This window comes from Callorhinchus milii, unplaced genomic scaffold (assembly GCF_018977255.1).
Source record: "Callorhinchus milii isolate IMCB2004 unplaced genomic scaffold, IMCB_Cmil_1.0 Scaffold1, whole genome shotgun sequence".
Classification (NCBI taxonomy): Eukaryota; Metazoa; Chordata; class Chondrichthyes; order Chimaeriformes; family Callorhinchidae; genus Callorhinchus; species Callorhinchus milii.
In genome coordinates, this window is record NW_024704742.1 from 124,743,527 (window position 1) to 124,761,049 (window position 17,523).

General features: G+C 43.1%; 1 protein-coding gene across 1 annotated transcript in view; it reads right to left on the bottom strand.

Moving 5' to 3' along the window:
- The window catches only part of itga1 (integrin, alpha 1), a 92,766-nt gene that overhangs the window by 19,113 nt on the left and 56,130 nt on the right, over positions 1–17,523 (bottom strand). The window contains exons 14-21 of the mRNA XM_007892203.2: positions 13,503–13,595; positions 12,529–12,732; positions 10,711–10,841; positions 9,813–9,979; positions 3,395–3,531; positions 2,022–2,132; positions 1,230–1,315; positions 994–1,129 (exon numbers count right to left, since the gene is read on the bottom strand). Coding sequence (XP_007890394.1) covers positions 994–1,129; positions 1,230–1,315; positions 2,022–2,132; positions 3,395–3,531; positions 9,813–9,979; positions 10,711–10,841; positions 12,529–12,732; positions 13,503–13,595 — 1,065 coding nt within the window. The remainder of the gene's footprint in view (positions 1–993; positions 1,130–1,229; positions 1,316–2,021; positions 2,133–3,394; positions 3,532–9,812; positions 9,980–10,710; positions 10,842–12,528; positions 12,733–13,502; positions 13,596–17,523) is intronic.

Consider the following 17,523-nt stretch of genomic DNA (forward strand, 5'->3'; position numbering starts at 1 on the left):
CCTCCCTTCCATCTCAACCTCTCTCTGTCTACCTTTAAATCCCACCTATAAACCTACCTGTTCAACCACACCTACCGTCACCTCCACTCCCCCCTTCATACAATTTCTGTGAAGCTCACTGTCACGTTATCCTATGTGAAATGCACTGCATAAATTACAAGTTGTTGTTGTAATTAAACATACATACTCTTTCCTGCATTCCAATGCATTGGCATCACGCTGACAGAAACACTGCTAACTTTTGGGTAATACAACAACAACAACAAATTACATTTGAATAGAGCCTTTGACTTCAGAAGGACATCTCAGGGCACTGGATAGTCAGGGATTTGGGTCCAAGCTGGAGGTTGGAATCAGGAGGAGTGGAGAGCAGGGAGGATTGGGGTAGGAGGGTGACCGAAGGCGCAGTCAAAGATGAGGGTCTTGGGACAGGTCTTGAAGAAGGAAAGGGAGAGGGTGAGGCAAAGGGACTGTGGGCTGAAATTCCAAAGGGTGGGGGCAGAGAGGTTGAAGGCCCAACCACCGATAATGGGGCAGACAGGGCAGGTAACATGGAGCAGGCTAATTCAGATCTAAGTTGCTCAGCTGTCATGTGTGGAGAATATCAGTTCTACTGCCTTTCCTTAAGAAAATCAAACTCATTCTTAGATAAATCCAGGGTCAAGGCCTCAACTGCCTAGTAACTATTCCACGTGCTAACCTTTGTGTGAAGGGCCTTTAATAACGCTGAACCTGTAATCTATTGTGTTGCTACTTTGGCGTATATCAAAGTAGTTAGAAAAGCTTTGGCATTTTCATCTTCACTGACAAATACAAAGTCAGTACAATTTACACTAAATCTTATGAAGAACTTTGATACATTTCAACAAAGCGATAAGATGCCGTATCAAATGCAACAATTATTATTGTTAATATGATTATTATTTTATGTTGTTTGTCCAATTACGTTTAGACATTCTGTAGATACGAAATGACTCACTGGTATGTCCTTACCCCAACTCCAGTGAAATTGATGTTTTTTGAGTATGTCACCACTATCCTTGGGTTATAAGCATTTTCCTTTTCATTTTTTAATGTAATGGCCAGACTGAATTTTCTCTGATCTTGATGCACGATGTAAGGATTTAAGCTGCAAACATTAATTTCAGGTCAACGTTTTACCCTTGCAGAGTGAAAATAACAAGTGTTAACTATTTGTCTCAGAATTTTAAGCGATAAAAGCATATTACCCGTTAAACATTAAGTCCGTCTCAGCCTTAAGTATCAAGTCATTGATACATTTCTCATCTTCTCCACAATTCTTTCTAAAAAAGACCTGGGGGAAGACATTGGTAATGCAATTTAAAAATGCTGTAGAGAATTAAGCCCACAACCATTGAAGACATAAGCATGGGGGAACTTCATTATAGTCAGCATTCAGCTGCGTTCAACGTTTCACCTATGAGTTGAGCACAAAAAATGGCTGAAAAAAATTTTCAGAAAAAAAATTAAAGCACAAAAAATTAAACCAAGGTCTCGTCTACTTATTTAAGTAAAGGTTAAAGATTCTTCTGTATGATTCAAAAGAAAGGGCGTTTCTCCTGTTGTCTATGTGCAAAATTGACTGGCACGTTTACCTACAAACACAGTCACTGCACTATTCAGTTAGTCCTGTGAAACATTTTATGTTTCAATGGCATGATCAGGCACTGTATCAAATTCAAAGGTTATTATTATAACATTTAAAAGGGATAGAAGTTATATATAAAGTACTTCTCCCTCCCCCGCAGTGCTGTTTTCCATTAAAGCTTCACTTTTAGTGGCTTCTTTTCAAAATCAACAACAGCAATAAATTGTATTTGTATAGCGCCTTTCAGGATTTGGACCCGAGGAGAGGGTTGGGATAACAACTACGAATTACATTTGAAGTAATGTCAGAACAATGTTTTGATAGAATGCCTTGGAAATAACTATTAATGTCTTTAATGTTTTGTCTTTAACAATATTCTGTGAGTTTAAAGCTTTGTGGAATATTTAATTACCAGATCCCTTGCGTTGCTTGGTAGGGAAGCATCTAGGACAGGTCCTTTATCTGGATCTACCATTACAAACTCCACCAGAATCTCCACTGGATTTAGAAAATCTGGCGTTTCCTGAAGAGCAGACATGTAACAAGACATTAACATTTAATAGACCCATGTGCATTAACAACAACAGCAACAAATTACATTTGTATAGCGCCTTTCACGTGAGTTGGACGTTCTAAGGTGCTGGACAGTCAGGGATCTGCATCCGAGCTGGTGGTTGGGATCAAAAGGGGTGGAGAGCCGGGAGGGTAGGGGTAGGAAAGTGACCGAAGGCACGGTCAAAGAGGAGGGTATTGAGACGGCTCTTCATAGAAGCGAGGGAGGGGGCGAGGCCAAGGGATTGTGGGATGGAATTCCAGAGGATGGGGCACAGAGGCTGAAGGTCCATCCACCTTTGGTGGGATGGGCAAGGCGGGGGATGTAAAGCAGGCTGGAGCCCGCTGAGCGGATAGGTTGGTAGCGGGTCACAGAGGTAGTGAGGAGCAAGGCCATGGAGGGCCTTGAAGGTAAGGACCAGGATCTTAAACTGTATACTCTGAGTGATGAGTGAGCTAGTGGAGTCGGGTGAGGATAGAGTCACAGAGCCTGGTGCGGAAGAGAACATGGGCTGTAGAGTTCTGGATGATCTGCAGCCTGTGGAGGGAGGAGTTGGGGAGGCCGACAAGGAGGGAGTTTGTGCAGTCAAGCCTCGATGTGATGAACATGTGAATGAGGGTCTAGGCAGCCTGCATTGAGAAACAGTGACGGAGACGGGCAATGTTGCGGAGGTGGGAAAAGGTGGTGAGGGTCATGCCCAGATGTGGGGGATGAAGGACAATTGAGGATTGAACAGGACGCCAAGGTTCTGTGTTGGCTGCGTGAAGTGTAGAGTGCATCCATGAAGGGCGATGCTGTCAGTGCTCGAGATATGGAGGTGCTGATGGGAGCTAAGGAGGAGGACCTTGTTCTTGTTGACATTCAATTAGAGAAAGTTAGCTTTCATCCAGGACTTTAGCTTTCATCCAGGATGTCCGAGAGGCAGTCTGTGAGGACAGCAGTGGTCCTGGAGTCAATGGTATAGGCGGAGAATTGGTTGTCATCCGTATACATGTGGAACTTGACCCCATGTGTACGGGTGATTTCACCAAGAGGGAGTATGTTGAAAAGGAGAGGACAGAACCCTGAGGGATGTCACACGTCCCATTACATCCCACCTGTGGCTATTCAGCGATTTCTATTGGACAACACTGCTTTAGGCCTAGGTTACACTTTTAAAACAAAACATGCAACTTCTAGGCCCTCGTAGTGGTAGGTCTGATCCTTTAGACTCATTTTCCTGATTTACTTGCCAACATGTAGAAGAGATGTTTTGTACAGTGAGAAGAAAACACAGTGACATTTCTTTGGATCTTCCTTTCATGAGTTTCATTAAATAGTCCCCTGGACACACGCCTTGCAGAGTCTATTGTTGTGTTATATTCAAGAGCTGCAATAAAACAGATAATATGTATTGAATTAATTTGGCATCAAAATTCTGGAATTCCTAAACGCGTTGTTTGATTTCCCTGGTGAGAAATAAAGAATGAATAGGTTTAGGAACACAGGGCAACTTTGTTATAACGTAGTGTCTCTGATCCAAAAAGTTAGACACAGGGTTATAATGGTCCATGAAAACAAATGGCCACCAGTCTCCCTTCCGGGGATCATCGAAGCCGCTTCTCCTCTGACTTCTCCTCCAGCCCCCCGCACCATTTTGTGCGGTGCTCCTTGGGGCTTTCTTCTTCAACCTGTATATGCTCCCTCTTGGTGACATCATCCGCAGACATGGGGTCAACTTCCACATGTGTGTGGATGGCACCCAACTCTATCTCTCTGCCTCCACCCTCGATCCCAGAACCACTGCTGTCCTGACAGACCGCCTGTCAGACATCAAGTCCTGGATGAGGGCCAACTTTCTACAGTTGAACGTCAGCAAGTCTATGGGTTTCCTGATTGGCTCAAGCCAGCGCCTCTGCACCTCATGCACTGGCAGCATCAGCAATACTCCACCTCACCAAGCCAGTCAGGAACCTAGGTGTCTTGTTCAACTCTCCACTGTCCTTTTTCCCTCACATCTGTGCCATGACCCGCTCTGCCTTCCTCACCTCCGCAACATTGCCCAACTCCACCACTGCCTCACTACTCAGACCACCAAAATCCTCATACATGTCTTCATTACATCCAGGCTCAATTATGCCAATGCCCTGCTTGTCGGCCTTCCCAACTCTTCCCTCCACAAACTGCAGATCATCTAGAACTTTGCAGCTCATGTCCTCTCCCGCACCGGACTCTGTGACCTCATCACACCCACTCTTGCTCGGCTCCACTGGCTCCCCATTCCTCAGAGAATGAGTTCAAAATTCTCATCCTCACCTTCAAGGCCCTCATGGTCTTGCCCCTTCCTACCTCTCCGACATGCTAACCTCTTATCAACCTGTCCGCTCCCTCCGCTCAGCAGGCTCTGGCCTGCTCCATGACCTCTGGCTGGACTGACCCACCATCGGCGGTCGGGCCTTCAGCCTCTCTGCCCCCATCCTCTGTAACTCCATTCCACATTCCCTTCACCTCGCTCCCTCCCTTGCCTCCTTCGAGGCATGCCTCGACCCTCCTCTTTGGCCACCATCTAACCCCCACCCTCCCCGTCCTCCACCCTCCCTGATCCCAACCCCCCCACTCCCACGCTCGGGTCCTACTCCCTGACTGTTCAACATCTTGGGACATCCTCCTGATGTGAGAGGCGCTTCCCAAATGTAATTTTGGATTGTATTGTAACGAGTCGCCACTATCGTCACTTCCTACACATAGTGTGCATGCACAGGAAGTGACATCAACAATGTTTCCTGCGTATAGCGAACATGTAGGAAGTGACGTCAATACTGACGATACCTGCCTTTCAACCCAAAAGCTGGCAATTTAGTAATTGGTAGTCAGTGCCGGAAGCCAGGTATACAGCACTTCCTAATTTACAGTGGATCCACACTACAAGCGAACCCGTGCTCAACTGGGGCACATTTTAATGGGGTCATCTTGTACTGCAATTCCTATCTCCTTATGATCAGCTCCTTAAATATAATGTATAGTCTATGCAGTGCCACAGTGAATGTATCTTTTCTATATGGAAAACATTTAGCATGAGGTATCATTCTCAAACAAACTACATGCTACAGAATAAAATAATGAGACAAAGTTGAAGGGTTAATCAACGCAGTAGCCTTCTGCCAGCTGTGAGCTGGAATAAGTATTCGTTCTGTGGTTAGTTCACACGTAAATTGGTCTATTCATAGGCAGTCGGTGACATAATTTTATTTGCCCAGAAAAATGCAGACTGTTTACAGATATTCAATAGATTTGTCAATGTAAGTCCAAAAACCTTGGCTTATCAAGTTGACATTCTGGAATTTCACAGTGCCTTGTGTAGACACATGGGTTGACCACAGGTCATTCAAGACAACTCGTTGAAAGACTCATTTCTATGATTCATTATTATCTGAGCAAATGGAGACCGTTTTGTTAAAAGATATTTTCTCTCACCCATTTTCTTCCTTCTCTCTCCTTAAGGCACCATGCATACTGGGGATACTAAATAATAATAGTAATTTAATAATAATAATAATAATTTGATCACTCAATCCACGACTGGTTATGGGACACTGCTGTTCGCAATTGGCTGCCACGTTTTGCCCACAAGATGCACAGTCAATCCAGTTTACAATAGATTCTGCGAAGCGCTTTGAGACATCTCAATCACATGATAAGATGTTATATCAAATGCAAGGATTATTATTATTATTACTGTTCTCTAGGTGCTGGCAACTCTCTAGTTCTTGTCCAAGTGACTGTTCCTTCTGGATTAGCCTGAATAATGAGTCTTGACAGGTTATTTGATGGATGGCATTACAGCTGAGCCAAATCCTTTACTTACATCAGATGTGAAAGTATTTAAACCTTCCAACAAGTCACTGGATAGTGACCAGAGCATTGATACCATGTAGCTCCCCTACAGTATTCTGACTGTAAGGTTGCCAGAGAGCAGACCACGGTAACTTTGACACCAATGGTCGGGATAGAGTGAGTAAAGAGAGAGCAGTGGACTAGATAACAACAACAACAAATTACATTTGTAAAGCGCCTTTCATGTCGGGAGGTTGTCCCAAGGTGCTGGACAGTGTTTCGGATCCGAGCTGGGGGTCGGGATTGGGGAGGGTGGACTGTCTTGAATGAGGAAAGCGAGGAGACGAGGCAGAGGGACTGCAGGATGGAGTTCCAGAGGGTAGGAGTAGAGTGGCAGAAGGCCCGCCCGCCAATGATGGGGCGGGCAATGCGGGGGAAGGTGAAGCAGGCCGGAGCCTGCTGAGCAGAGGGAGGGTTCAGGATGGTAAGGGGTTAGGAGGTCGCAGAGGTAGGTGGGAGCAAGGCCATATTGGGCTTTAAAGGTGAGGACTAGGATCTTGAACTGTATCCTCTGTGTGATGGGAAGTCAGTGGAGTCGGGCGAGGAAAATAATAATAATAATAATCCTTGCATTTGATATGGCGCTTTTCACGTTTTCTAGACGTCCCAAAGCGCTTCACAGAATATACTTTAAAGTGAATTGACTGCATGTTTGTAGGCGAACGCGGCAGCCAATTGTGCACAGCAGTGTCCCACAAACAGTCATGGATTGAAAATGACCAATTTATTATTGTTTTATTTTTTGGAGGGATTATTATTATGCGTGTGGAGTAAGGAAACTTGCCCAAGGTTTTGCCCTCTGCCTGGAATCGAACCCAGGTGTCTCACTTGCAAAGCAAGTGCTCTAACCACTGAGCTACAGGACTCCACAAACCTCTCTGAGGGTGATAGGGTCATGGCGTCTGGTGCGGGAGGGACACAGGCTGCAGAGTTCTGGATGATCTGCAGGCTATGGAGGGAGGAGTTGGGGAGGCCGACAACCAAGGAGTTTGCATAGTCAACCTCGACATGTATGAGGGTTTCAGCGGTCTGCAGTGTGAGTCAATGGCGGAGCTGGGCAATGTTGCGGAGGTGGGAGAAGACAAGCGGGTCATGTCATGGATGTGGGGTAGAAAGGATAGTTGAGGGTCAAACAAGATGCTAAGGTTCCGGACTGGCTTATTAAGGTGGATTATGCAACCATGGATGATGATGGTGATGAAAGATCTCATCCAGCACTTTCCAGGCAGGGCGAAACCTTGGGCAAGTTTCCTTACTCCACACGCCTAATAATAATCCCTCCAAAACCCAAAACAATAATAAAAATTGGTCATTTTCAATCTACAACTGTTTGTGGGACATTGCTGTGCACAATTGGCTGCCGCGTTTGCCCACAAATATACAGTCAATTCACGTTACAGTGTGCTCTGTGAAGCGCTTTGGGACGTCCTCCCGACGTGAAAAGCGCTATATCAAATGCAAGGATTATTATTATTATTATTATTATTGATGTCTGACAGACATTCTATCAGGACAGTAGTGGTCCTGGAGTCGAGGGTGGAGGCAGAGAGGTAGAGTTGGATGTCATCCACATATATGTGGAAGTTGCCCTGTCTGCGGATAATGTCACCAAGAGGGAGTATATAGATGTTAAAGAGGAGGGAACCAAGTACAGAGCCCAAAGGAACACCGCACTTGCAGGGGCTGGAAGAGAAAACATTTGTGGAGATGAAGTGGAGGCAGTTTGAGAGGTATGATCTGAACCATTCAAGGCCAGAACCGTGAAGGTTGAGGTGAGAGGATAGGCAGTGGATGAGGATAGAGTAGTCAATGGTGTCAAAGCCAGCAGAGAGGTCAAGGAGGATGAAGAGGCAGAGGGAGCCCTGGTTACAGATGTACAGAATGTCATTTGTCACTTTGACCAGGGATGTTTCTGTGCTACGGGCGGCATGGAAACCCGATTGGAGGGGTTCGTGAAGGGAGTGGTGGGAGAGGAAGGAGCAAAGCTGGGAAGCAACAACTCATTCCAGGACCTCGGAGAGGAAAGGGAGGTTGGAGATGGGGCAGTAGTTTGCGAGCAGGAATGGGTCCAGGGAGGGTTTTTTAAGGATAGGAGTGATGACGGCTGTGTTAAATGGGGTGGGAATGGTTCCAGTGGACATGGAGAGATTTATGATGTCTGTGAGTAGAGGGTCAAGGAGGTGGAGCTGGGAGGTAAGGAGAGAGGTAGGGATGGGGTTGAGGGAGCAGGTGGTCGGTTTCATGCAGGTTATAGTGTTGATGAGAGAGGAGTGGGAGCCAGGTTTGAAGGTGTGGAAGGAGGGATGGGTAGGGCCCAGAGTAAGAGGGGGAGATGGGGAGATGGTAGTAGGTGGAAGGGCAGATGCAGCTAAGCGGATCCCCTCAACTTTGGATTCGAGGAAGTCCACCATCGCCTTGCAGTTGGCATGGAGGTGAGGATGGGCGAGGCATGAGAGGATGGGCGGAAGAGCCAGTTGGTGGTGGAGAAGAGGAGTAATGAATGATAATACTGAGTAATTAATGATGTCTTTTTAGTACGTTGTAGTTGTGGTTTGACAATTCCATAAAACCACAGTCAATACTCAAAGCCAATTCTGATCAGAATGTTTCTCATAAAAAGCCAAACAAAACCACAGCAGTAATTTCATAAGCTCATAAGATCTCAGGAGTCAGAGAAACCAATGTTTATCTGTTTAGTATAGCTTTGTAAGCAAGGGATGGATGTGATGATCTATTTTTGTGCCTGATAATATTCTGGGATGTTTATTGGCTAGTCCAGTTATGACTCATGTGGAAACCCATGACTATGCTTAAGAGTATCCAAATCTGACTGAGGTTCCATGCATCCCACCCACACATGGAAATTTCAAAGATAGATTGTTGGAATGGAATGTCCGCCCTCTCCCTGGAGGGACCCATCCTGCTTACCTAATTCTGAAAAGTATTAGGCACAGGTTGGCAGGAGCCAAGGCTTGAGGACCCCAGAGTATGCGTTGATGTTGCTGGAGTCTAACTAGCTAAAACTGCATTACTTGCTATTGATAGCTCTGTCTGGCAAGCTTTTCTGCTGCTTGTCCAGCTAAACCCACCCTACCAATTGGAGCTTTGGCTTGCAGACTTAACAACAGCTGAGTGGGAGGATTCCCTGCATCCAAGAATTGGTCAGTCCTTCCAAGAGCTGCGGATGAGCCAGGCTGACTGTGCTGTAATCATCTGTGCCCTGGAGGAACGCACCCTGCTTATTTAATTCCAGAGAGTATTAGGCACATATCAGTAAGAGCTAATCCTTGGAGATCTCTGTGTGATGGAGTACTGCTGGAGTTTAACCAGCTAAAACCATATAATTTGCCATTGAGAGTACTATTAGGAAAACTTCCCGCCAGCTAGGATCATCAGGACTTTGATTTTTAGAGTTAACAGGAGTCAAGTGGCAAGCCCATCCAAGTCCTGAAGATGAGCTAGGCCAGCTGGTCTATCATCATCAGCCTGGGCCAGGAACCAGATGATTGAGTTCGTCACAAAGAGTTGGCTCGATTCCACATTTATTGCTAAGCACAGCAACATGGAGCCAGGAGGAGAATCCACTTAGCTCCCACCCAAAGAACAACAATTTGCATTTATATAGCACCCTTAATGCCGGTAATATCTCAGGAGTGCTTAAAAGAAAAAATGGGAATTTTGTACATGCAAAAGCTCAGAGGCACTATACCTCTGCAGAATAGGCTTAATAACTAATTGGCTTTATGAAAGGGAATGACACTATTTCTGTGAACTTACCAATCGACTGTTTTGGCTCCTTGTCAGGCTTTAGACGAACTCTGAAGCAAATCTCCATTGTGACACAAACAGTCTGCCTGCCAGATATCTCACAATTCTTATTCTGGATATTAATCTTGTTTGGGCTAAATCGCAACTCAACTGTCACTTGAGCTATGTCACGGGACCTGTCAGAAGATTTAAAATATAATTCACTAAAAGCATACGGTTACTTCCAACAGTCCTTTTATACATCAGTATTTAATATATTCTTAAAAACATTTAATTCTATTCTATGATTTTTTATTTTCTATTGCAGATGAGTTGGTTCCATGAATATCCGAGGACCGGAAAGGCAATGGAAAATGTGCTGATTTCAGTGAATTTAAGGAACGGTTTCAAAAAGTGGCTCCTCTCAAAAAATGATTCTGTTACAATTAAGTACGTCTAAATAAAATGATCATCATTCTTCCACATGTATCAGTTGTTGGTCAGAGCTCTGTGTAAAAAAACACATGGGGTAACAGGACTTTGTGAACATCCTGTGGCTCCAGGTGAAATTTCTTTCCAATAAGGGAGTGAAATTGAGTTTTTGAATGAAGCGCCAATTTCTACCCACAGAATTCCCAGTCCCTACATTTTAGAGTAAATCCTTTGAAGCTTTTTTTACAGTAAAGTGAAGCTTACTTTGAGACATCCTCCTGATGGGAAAGGCGTGACATCAAATGCAAGGAATATTATTATTACATTATTGATTACAAAAAAAACTAGAGCACAAGATCTTACAATAATGAAATTCCATTGCTTTGGTAATTCATCAGTGCTGCACGGAGTTAAAAAAAAAGCCAGACTGCAACAGTGGGATCAATAGAGTACAGGATATACAGTACTGTAGTTACAATGTACACATGATACCAACCAGAAGAGGGCAGCACCACCCAGCGCTCCCACAGTAACATCCACCAGACCGTCATTGTTCAAATCCATCTGTCCGTCAATAGATTGGCCAAAATACTTGAGGTCAACCTCTGGCGCTGACGTGGAGATGTACTATTAAGAAAAGGCATTTGATTAACTGAATCTGTCAAGGCAATGTACAAAAGATCCAAAGATTTTTTACTTTGCTTTCTTCGTTTTGTGATCGCAATATCCCATTTTTTGGTTATCTGTACGATTAAGAAGTAACCTATGTACTGTTGCTATGTGCCTATAGTGGGGGCAGAGTTTCATAACAGAATGAATGTGATAAATGCACAAACCTCGCATTCTCATTCAATGCTGGGACAGAGACTCTAAGTTTGTGTGTTCTGCAGGAGCCCAGGCTACACAATAGCACCTGGTGGCTAAATTCAGAGCTTCGAAAAAATGTTCATGAAGCAAGCATTGGCTGTATATATCACTGGGTCACATACCACACACATTGTCAAAACCGGGTCACTCGCAGTCATCTGTTTGCACAATCACATGCAAAGCCCTGGAGTTATATGGCTATAAAATTTCCAGTAGGAATTAACTGTGTCCAGAATCTGCTCTGCAGATGGAGAATCTTCTTCACATTCCCAGCACTGACGATGGCTCTACTTCAGCCGCTGGCTATTTCTGGTGGAATTCTCTTGTAATTAAATATGGGTTGGTTTCCAGATCTTTAATGAGACACGGCATCTTAGATCTTTCCTTAATAATTGGTCCTTTCTCTGCTTCCCAGCGCCTTGGGACGTTCTCCCGACGTGAAAGGCGCTATACAAATGTAATCTTGTTGTTGTTGTTTTAGGTCCCCAGCATCACACACCATTCCCTGACCAGGAAATGTCAATTTGGGCTGTACGTGGTCATCAGTATTACTGCTAAATGTATTGCATGGCCTCTGGCCATCCATCTCTTAAGCCCACTGCTAACCACCGTTGGGAGCTTGGGCTGGTTGGACTTTTTCTTCAGTGTTCTCTTTGGGATGAAAATTACGATTAAAGATGATTATTACCGCTGATAAATATCACATCACAAAAAATTCTGCCACATTCAAAGCTCATATGTGCAGCCAGCCCACTCACTTCTGCTTGCCAGATGCTGTCTGTACTAAAATGGCCGACTTTTGGATCATTAGGTCATTGCCAATGTCACTTCCATTATTTGCACATGTGCAGCAAACCTGAAGTGCTGTTGATGGTGACCTGATAACCTTTTTTGTTTTAACTCAGGATCTAGCCAGCACACAGGAAGCACAGTGAAACATAGATCAGGATTTTATGGATCCCAAACACTGCATTATATTGAGGCTCTGCTGTGCTAAAAGTTCCTCAATTATATATGGTTTCCATTTGTCTAGCATGGAGTCCCACTCTGTCTCTAGAGGACCATACTCTGCTTTACCTAGTCCTGATTAGAAGATCATTTGCCTTCTTTTATCTTGCACCACCAACACCTCTGATCTCATCACCTCCTGTCCTCCACCTAAGCTTTTCCTTTGTCTTTCTTTCCGCACCCACTTCTCTACTTGTCCTTATAATCTGCTCCCTTCCAACATCCCCCAATTCTGACGAAAGGTCATCGACCTGAAACGTTAGCTCACTTTCCTCTCTCCATAGATGCTGCCTACACGCTGAGTGTGTGTTCCCAGCAACTTCTGTTTTTTTTCCTGATTAGAAGATGCTGACTGACATAGTTGTGAGTTTCCATTGTTTGGGATTTTAAGGCAGCTTCCAACATATACAGCGTCTCTTATTCCTATGCGGAGACAAACCTGTGAGTACTGTTTGTTTATGATTGTGCCCTTTCCGTGGAAGACATAGGCAGCCCCTTGGTGGTTGTTCTCCAGTGGTGCTCCGATCACTATGTCATTATAACCGTCAAGGTTTAGGTCAGAGACCCAGGCTATGGCCATGCCGAACCTGGAGCCGCAGGGTTCCCTGATCGAATTAGAGCATTCCTGCTTTTTGACTTTCTCCTATTAGAAAAAAAATTGAAAACACAGGCATGCATCAATACCTCTTCCTTCTGTGACTAAGCACCTAAAATGTTATACGCTTTCGTTACTTTTTCAGTTCTTTTTGCCCCCGTACAATAATACAATACAATTGACATTTATATAGCATTTGGAAGGATGTCTCAAAGTGCTTAACATTATTGGCTGGGTGCCCATGCTGGGGGTGGGAGCCTAAGTGGTGAAGAGGCCAATAGAAGAAATGCAATGGAATCTTACTTCTTACTAAAATTTATAAAGGTGCAAGAAAAAACTTGCTCAATGGAAACTCAATCAGTAAATCAGATGATCCGTACCCTAACCCGAACCCTAGCCCAAAATGATACTGATTCCTCCTGCACAAATAAGGGGGATTCAGCCTGAACATATGGCAGCATATTCAAGAAGTGGCTAGGATTAGGTTTAGGGTACGTATCACCCATCTCTCAGTAAAACAGAAATCCTTCTGATCAGTTTTTGGTTTCAGAAAGCAGTTTTTAACATTTTTTTTAGATCATTTCTAAAGTACATGATTTTAAATGTGGGTGATGTGATTTGGGTTGTGTGTGGTTATTGGTATTACTGCTAAATGTGTTTATTCATCAACATAAAATATGTATTATTATATATCACAGCAACACAGGGCATTGATGCTCAACTTTGGAAGCATAAAGGAGTTTAAAGATGGAAAATTGAATGTGTATTTCAAGGCTATTTTAGAATCAAAGTCGAGTAATTCTTACATCTTTCCTTACCTTACTGAACTTGTCTGTACTGAGGTCAAATGCAGACTGGCAACTGCATTGCTGCTTAATTGGCTCAAGGACCATCTCGTATTGAAACTTATCCTAAGTAAAAAAATTCATATGCATTAAGAAGCAGGAGTATGATAGTCACTTATTTTAGATTCAATTTATTTTAAGATTTCATCAATTTTTGTTATCTTGTCACCATGTGTGGTTGTTAAGGAAATGGATGGTAAGGGAAAGCTATTCCTGATATATTTGATCAGATTCTGAAAGCTTTATCTCTCAGTTTACCGCTTTCATGATTATTTCCTGGTTGTCTAGCCTTCTTATATTCCCCATTGCCTTCAAACGTACAGCAATAACGTTAACCAAAGAGGATGTGTCATTGTTAACACATTAAATAGGTTATTATGACTTAAAATTAAAGGAAGCTATAAATAATAATCTTTACAACAACAAATTATTGCACTTGTATAGTGTCTTTCACGTCAGGATAACGGCCCAAAACACTTACATTTATATAATGACTTTCATGTCGGGAAGAAGTCTCAAAGTGCACAACATAGTGTGCCTGAGCTGGGGATTGGGATCCTGGGGAATGGGGGAGAAAGGTGACTGAAAGTGGGTTGAAAAGATTGTAAGGTAGGTTTTGCGGCTGGGGAAGGTTGTGTAAGATGAATAGAGTTGTTGTTGTTGATTTCCATTTCTGATCAATTATGTTTTGTAAAGGGCTTTGAGACATTTATTTTATCGTGATAGGTAACCTTAATAAAATGAAACATTGCTGCAGACAGACGTAATGTTGGAGTCACATTGAGTTTGTCATTATTCAGAATAATTCTGTCAAACAAGAATAAGACAATTATTTTCCAACATCCCTAGATGTTCTTACTGTAGAGTGGTGCGGAGGGCAGGGGGTTAATTTTATGGGCCACTGGCACCAATATTGGGTGAAAAGGGAGCTATTCCATAGAGATGGGCTCCACCTAAATGGGCTGGGACCAATGTCCTGGCAAAACAAATAAATAGGGAGGTAGGCAGAGCTTTAAACTAAGGGGGTTGGGGGGGAGGGAAGGTTACAGTTACAGTTAGAAGTAAAAAAGCAAAACTAAGAACGATGAAAGTGGCAGAGCAGATTATCGAGGGAGATAAACAGAGTATGTCAAGGAGGGACAAGAAGCTCAGAGGGCATTAGCAAGTAGAGAAAATAGCAAGAAGTCAAAACTAAAGGCGCTATATTTGAATGCACAAAGCATTCGTAATAAGATAGACAAATTAATGGCACAAATAAAAACAAATGGGTATGATCTAGTAGCCGTTATTGAGATGTGATTACAGGGAGATCAAGGGTGGGAGCTAAATATTCTGGGGTATTTGGCATATAGGAAAGATAGGCAATGTGGAAAACAAGGTGGGGGTAGCCCTGCTAATAATGGATGGGTTAAAAACAGTAGAGAGGAAAGATTTTAAATCAGAAAATCAAGATGTAGAGTCAGTATGGGTGGCATTACGAAATAACAAGGGCAGAAAACACTAGTCGAAGTAAGTTATAGACCCCCGAACAGCAGTCACAGTGTTGCGCAGAGTATTAACCAGAAAATGAGAGGAGCATGTAGCAAAGAAATACACTAATAGTGGGTGATTTTAATCTTCATATAGATTGGGAAAACCAATTAGCAAAAGTAAGTTAGAGGAGGAGTTTATAGAATACATTAGAGATAGTTTTCTAGAACAATATGCTGAGGAACCAACCAGGGAACAGGCTATCCTAGATCTTGTTTTGTGTAATGAAATAGGACTAATCAGTAATCTGGAAGTTAAAGCTCCTCTTGGGCAGAGTGACCATAACATGATGGAATTTAGCATTAAGTTAGAGAGTGATGTAGTTAAGTCCGAACCAAAGTTCCTAAATTTAAATAGAGCCAACTTTGCAGGTATGAGAGAGGATTTAGCTAAAATGGACTGGGAAATTAAAGGATATGATGGTAGATCAGCAATAGAAAACCATTAAAGATACAGTACATAATTCCCAGAGATCACATATTCCCTTGAGGAATAAAAATACCACAGGTAAAGTGGTTCAACCATGGCTAACTAGAGCAGTTAGTGAAAGTATAAAATTAAAAGAAGAGACCTATAATACTGCCAAAAAGAGCAGTAAACCCAAGGATTGGGAGGGCTTCAGAGACCAACAAAGAAAAACTAAGAAACTGATTAGGAGGGAGAAAATAGATTACGAGGGCAAACTAGCTAGGAACATAAAGACAGATTGCAAGAGTTTTTACAAATATGTAAAGAGGAAAAGTCTACCAAAGATGAATGTGGATTCATTACAGGCAGAGACAGGAAGAATTATAATGGGGGACAAAGATATGGCAGGGTCATTAAACAAATAGTTTACTTCTGTCTTCACGTTAGAAGACACTCAAAACTTACCAAAAATAGAGGGGAACCAAGAAGCTAATGTTAGTGAGCAACTTAGGGAAATTAACAACAGTAAAGAATTAGTACTAGGGAAACTATTGGGATTGAAAAATTACAAATCCCCTGGACCTCATGGCCTGCATCCTAGGGTTTTAAAAGAGGTGGCTGCTGAGATAGTGGATGCCTTGTTTTTGATCTTCCAAAATTCTTTGGATGCTGGAATGGTTCCCATTGATTGGAAGATCGCAAACGTACCACTATTTAAGAAGGGGTGGGAGAGAGAAGATGGGGAACTATAGACCAGTCAGTCTGACATTGACGGTTGGGAAAATTCTAGAATCCTTAATTAGGGACGGCATAGTGGGGTACTTAGAAGGCCATAACATGATTAGTTTTTTGAGGATGTAACTAGCAGGTTAGATAGGGGGTAACCAGTAGATGTAGTATATTTAGATTTTCAGAAGGCATTCGAGAAGGTGCTACGTAAAAAGCTGCTACACAAGATTAGGGCCCATGGAATTAAAGGCAATATATTAGCATGGATCGAAGAGTGACTAACTGGAAGAAAACAGAGAGTAGGGATAAACGGATCCTTCTCAGATTGGCAAGATGTGACTAGTGGAGTGCCACAAGGATCAGTGCTTGGGCCTCAACTATTTATGATCTATATCAATGATCTAGACAAGGACATAGAACTTAAAATATCTAAATTTGCGGATGATGCTAAGCTAGGTGGGAAAGTAAGCTCTGAGGATGACACAAAATGATTGCAAAGGGATTTAGATAGGCTAGGTGAGTGGGCAAGAAGGTGGCAGATGGAATATAATATGGGGAAGTGTGAAGTTATTCACCTAGGTAGTAAAAACAGATTATTTTCGGGAGGGGGAGAGACTAGATAGTGTTAGTGTTCAGAGGGATTTGGATGTCCTTGTACACCAGTCACAAAAGGTTAGTATGCAGGTACAGCAAGCAACAAGGAAGGCTAATGGCATGTTGGCGTTTATTGCAAAAGAATTAGAATATAAGAGTAGGGAAGTCTTGCTGCAATTGTATAGGGCCTTGGTGAAACCAAACCTAGAATATTGTGTGCAGTTTTGGTCTCCTTATTTAAGAAATGACATACTCGCCTTACAGGTCTGCAGTGTAGATTCACTAGGTTAGTTCCTAGGATGAGGGGGTTGACCTATGAGGATAGGTTGAATAAACTAGGCCTATATTCTCTAGAATATAGAAGAATTAGGGGTGGTCGTATTAGAAACATATAAGATTCTTATGGGGCTTGACAGAGTAGACAGTGTGAGACTGTTTCCCCTGGTAGGAGAATCTATAGCTAGGGGTCACAGTCTTAAGGTTAAGGGTCAGCCTTTTCGAATAGAGTTGAGGAAACACTTCTTCACTCAGAGGGTAGTGAATTTATGGAATTCTCTAACCCAGAAGGCTGTAGATGCTCAGTCCTTGAACATATTCAAGACTGAAACTGATAGATTTCGAAAGAATAGAGGGATTAAGGGATATAGGGATAAAGGGGCAGATTGAGTTACGTTAGAAGATCAGCCATGATCTTATTGAATAGCGGGGCAGGCTCGAGGGGCCGAATGGCCCA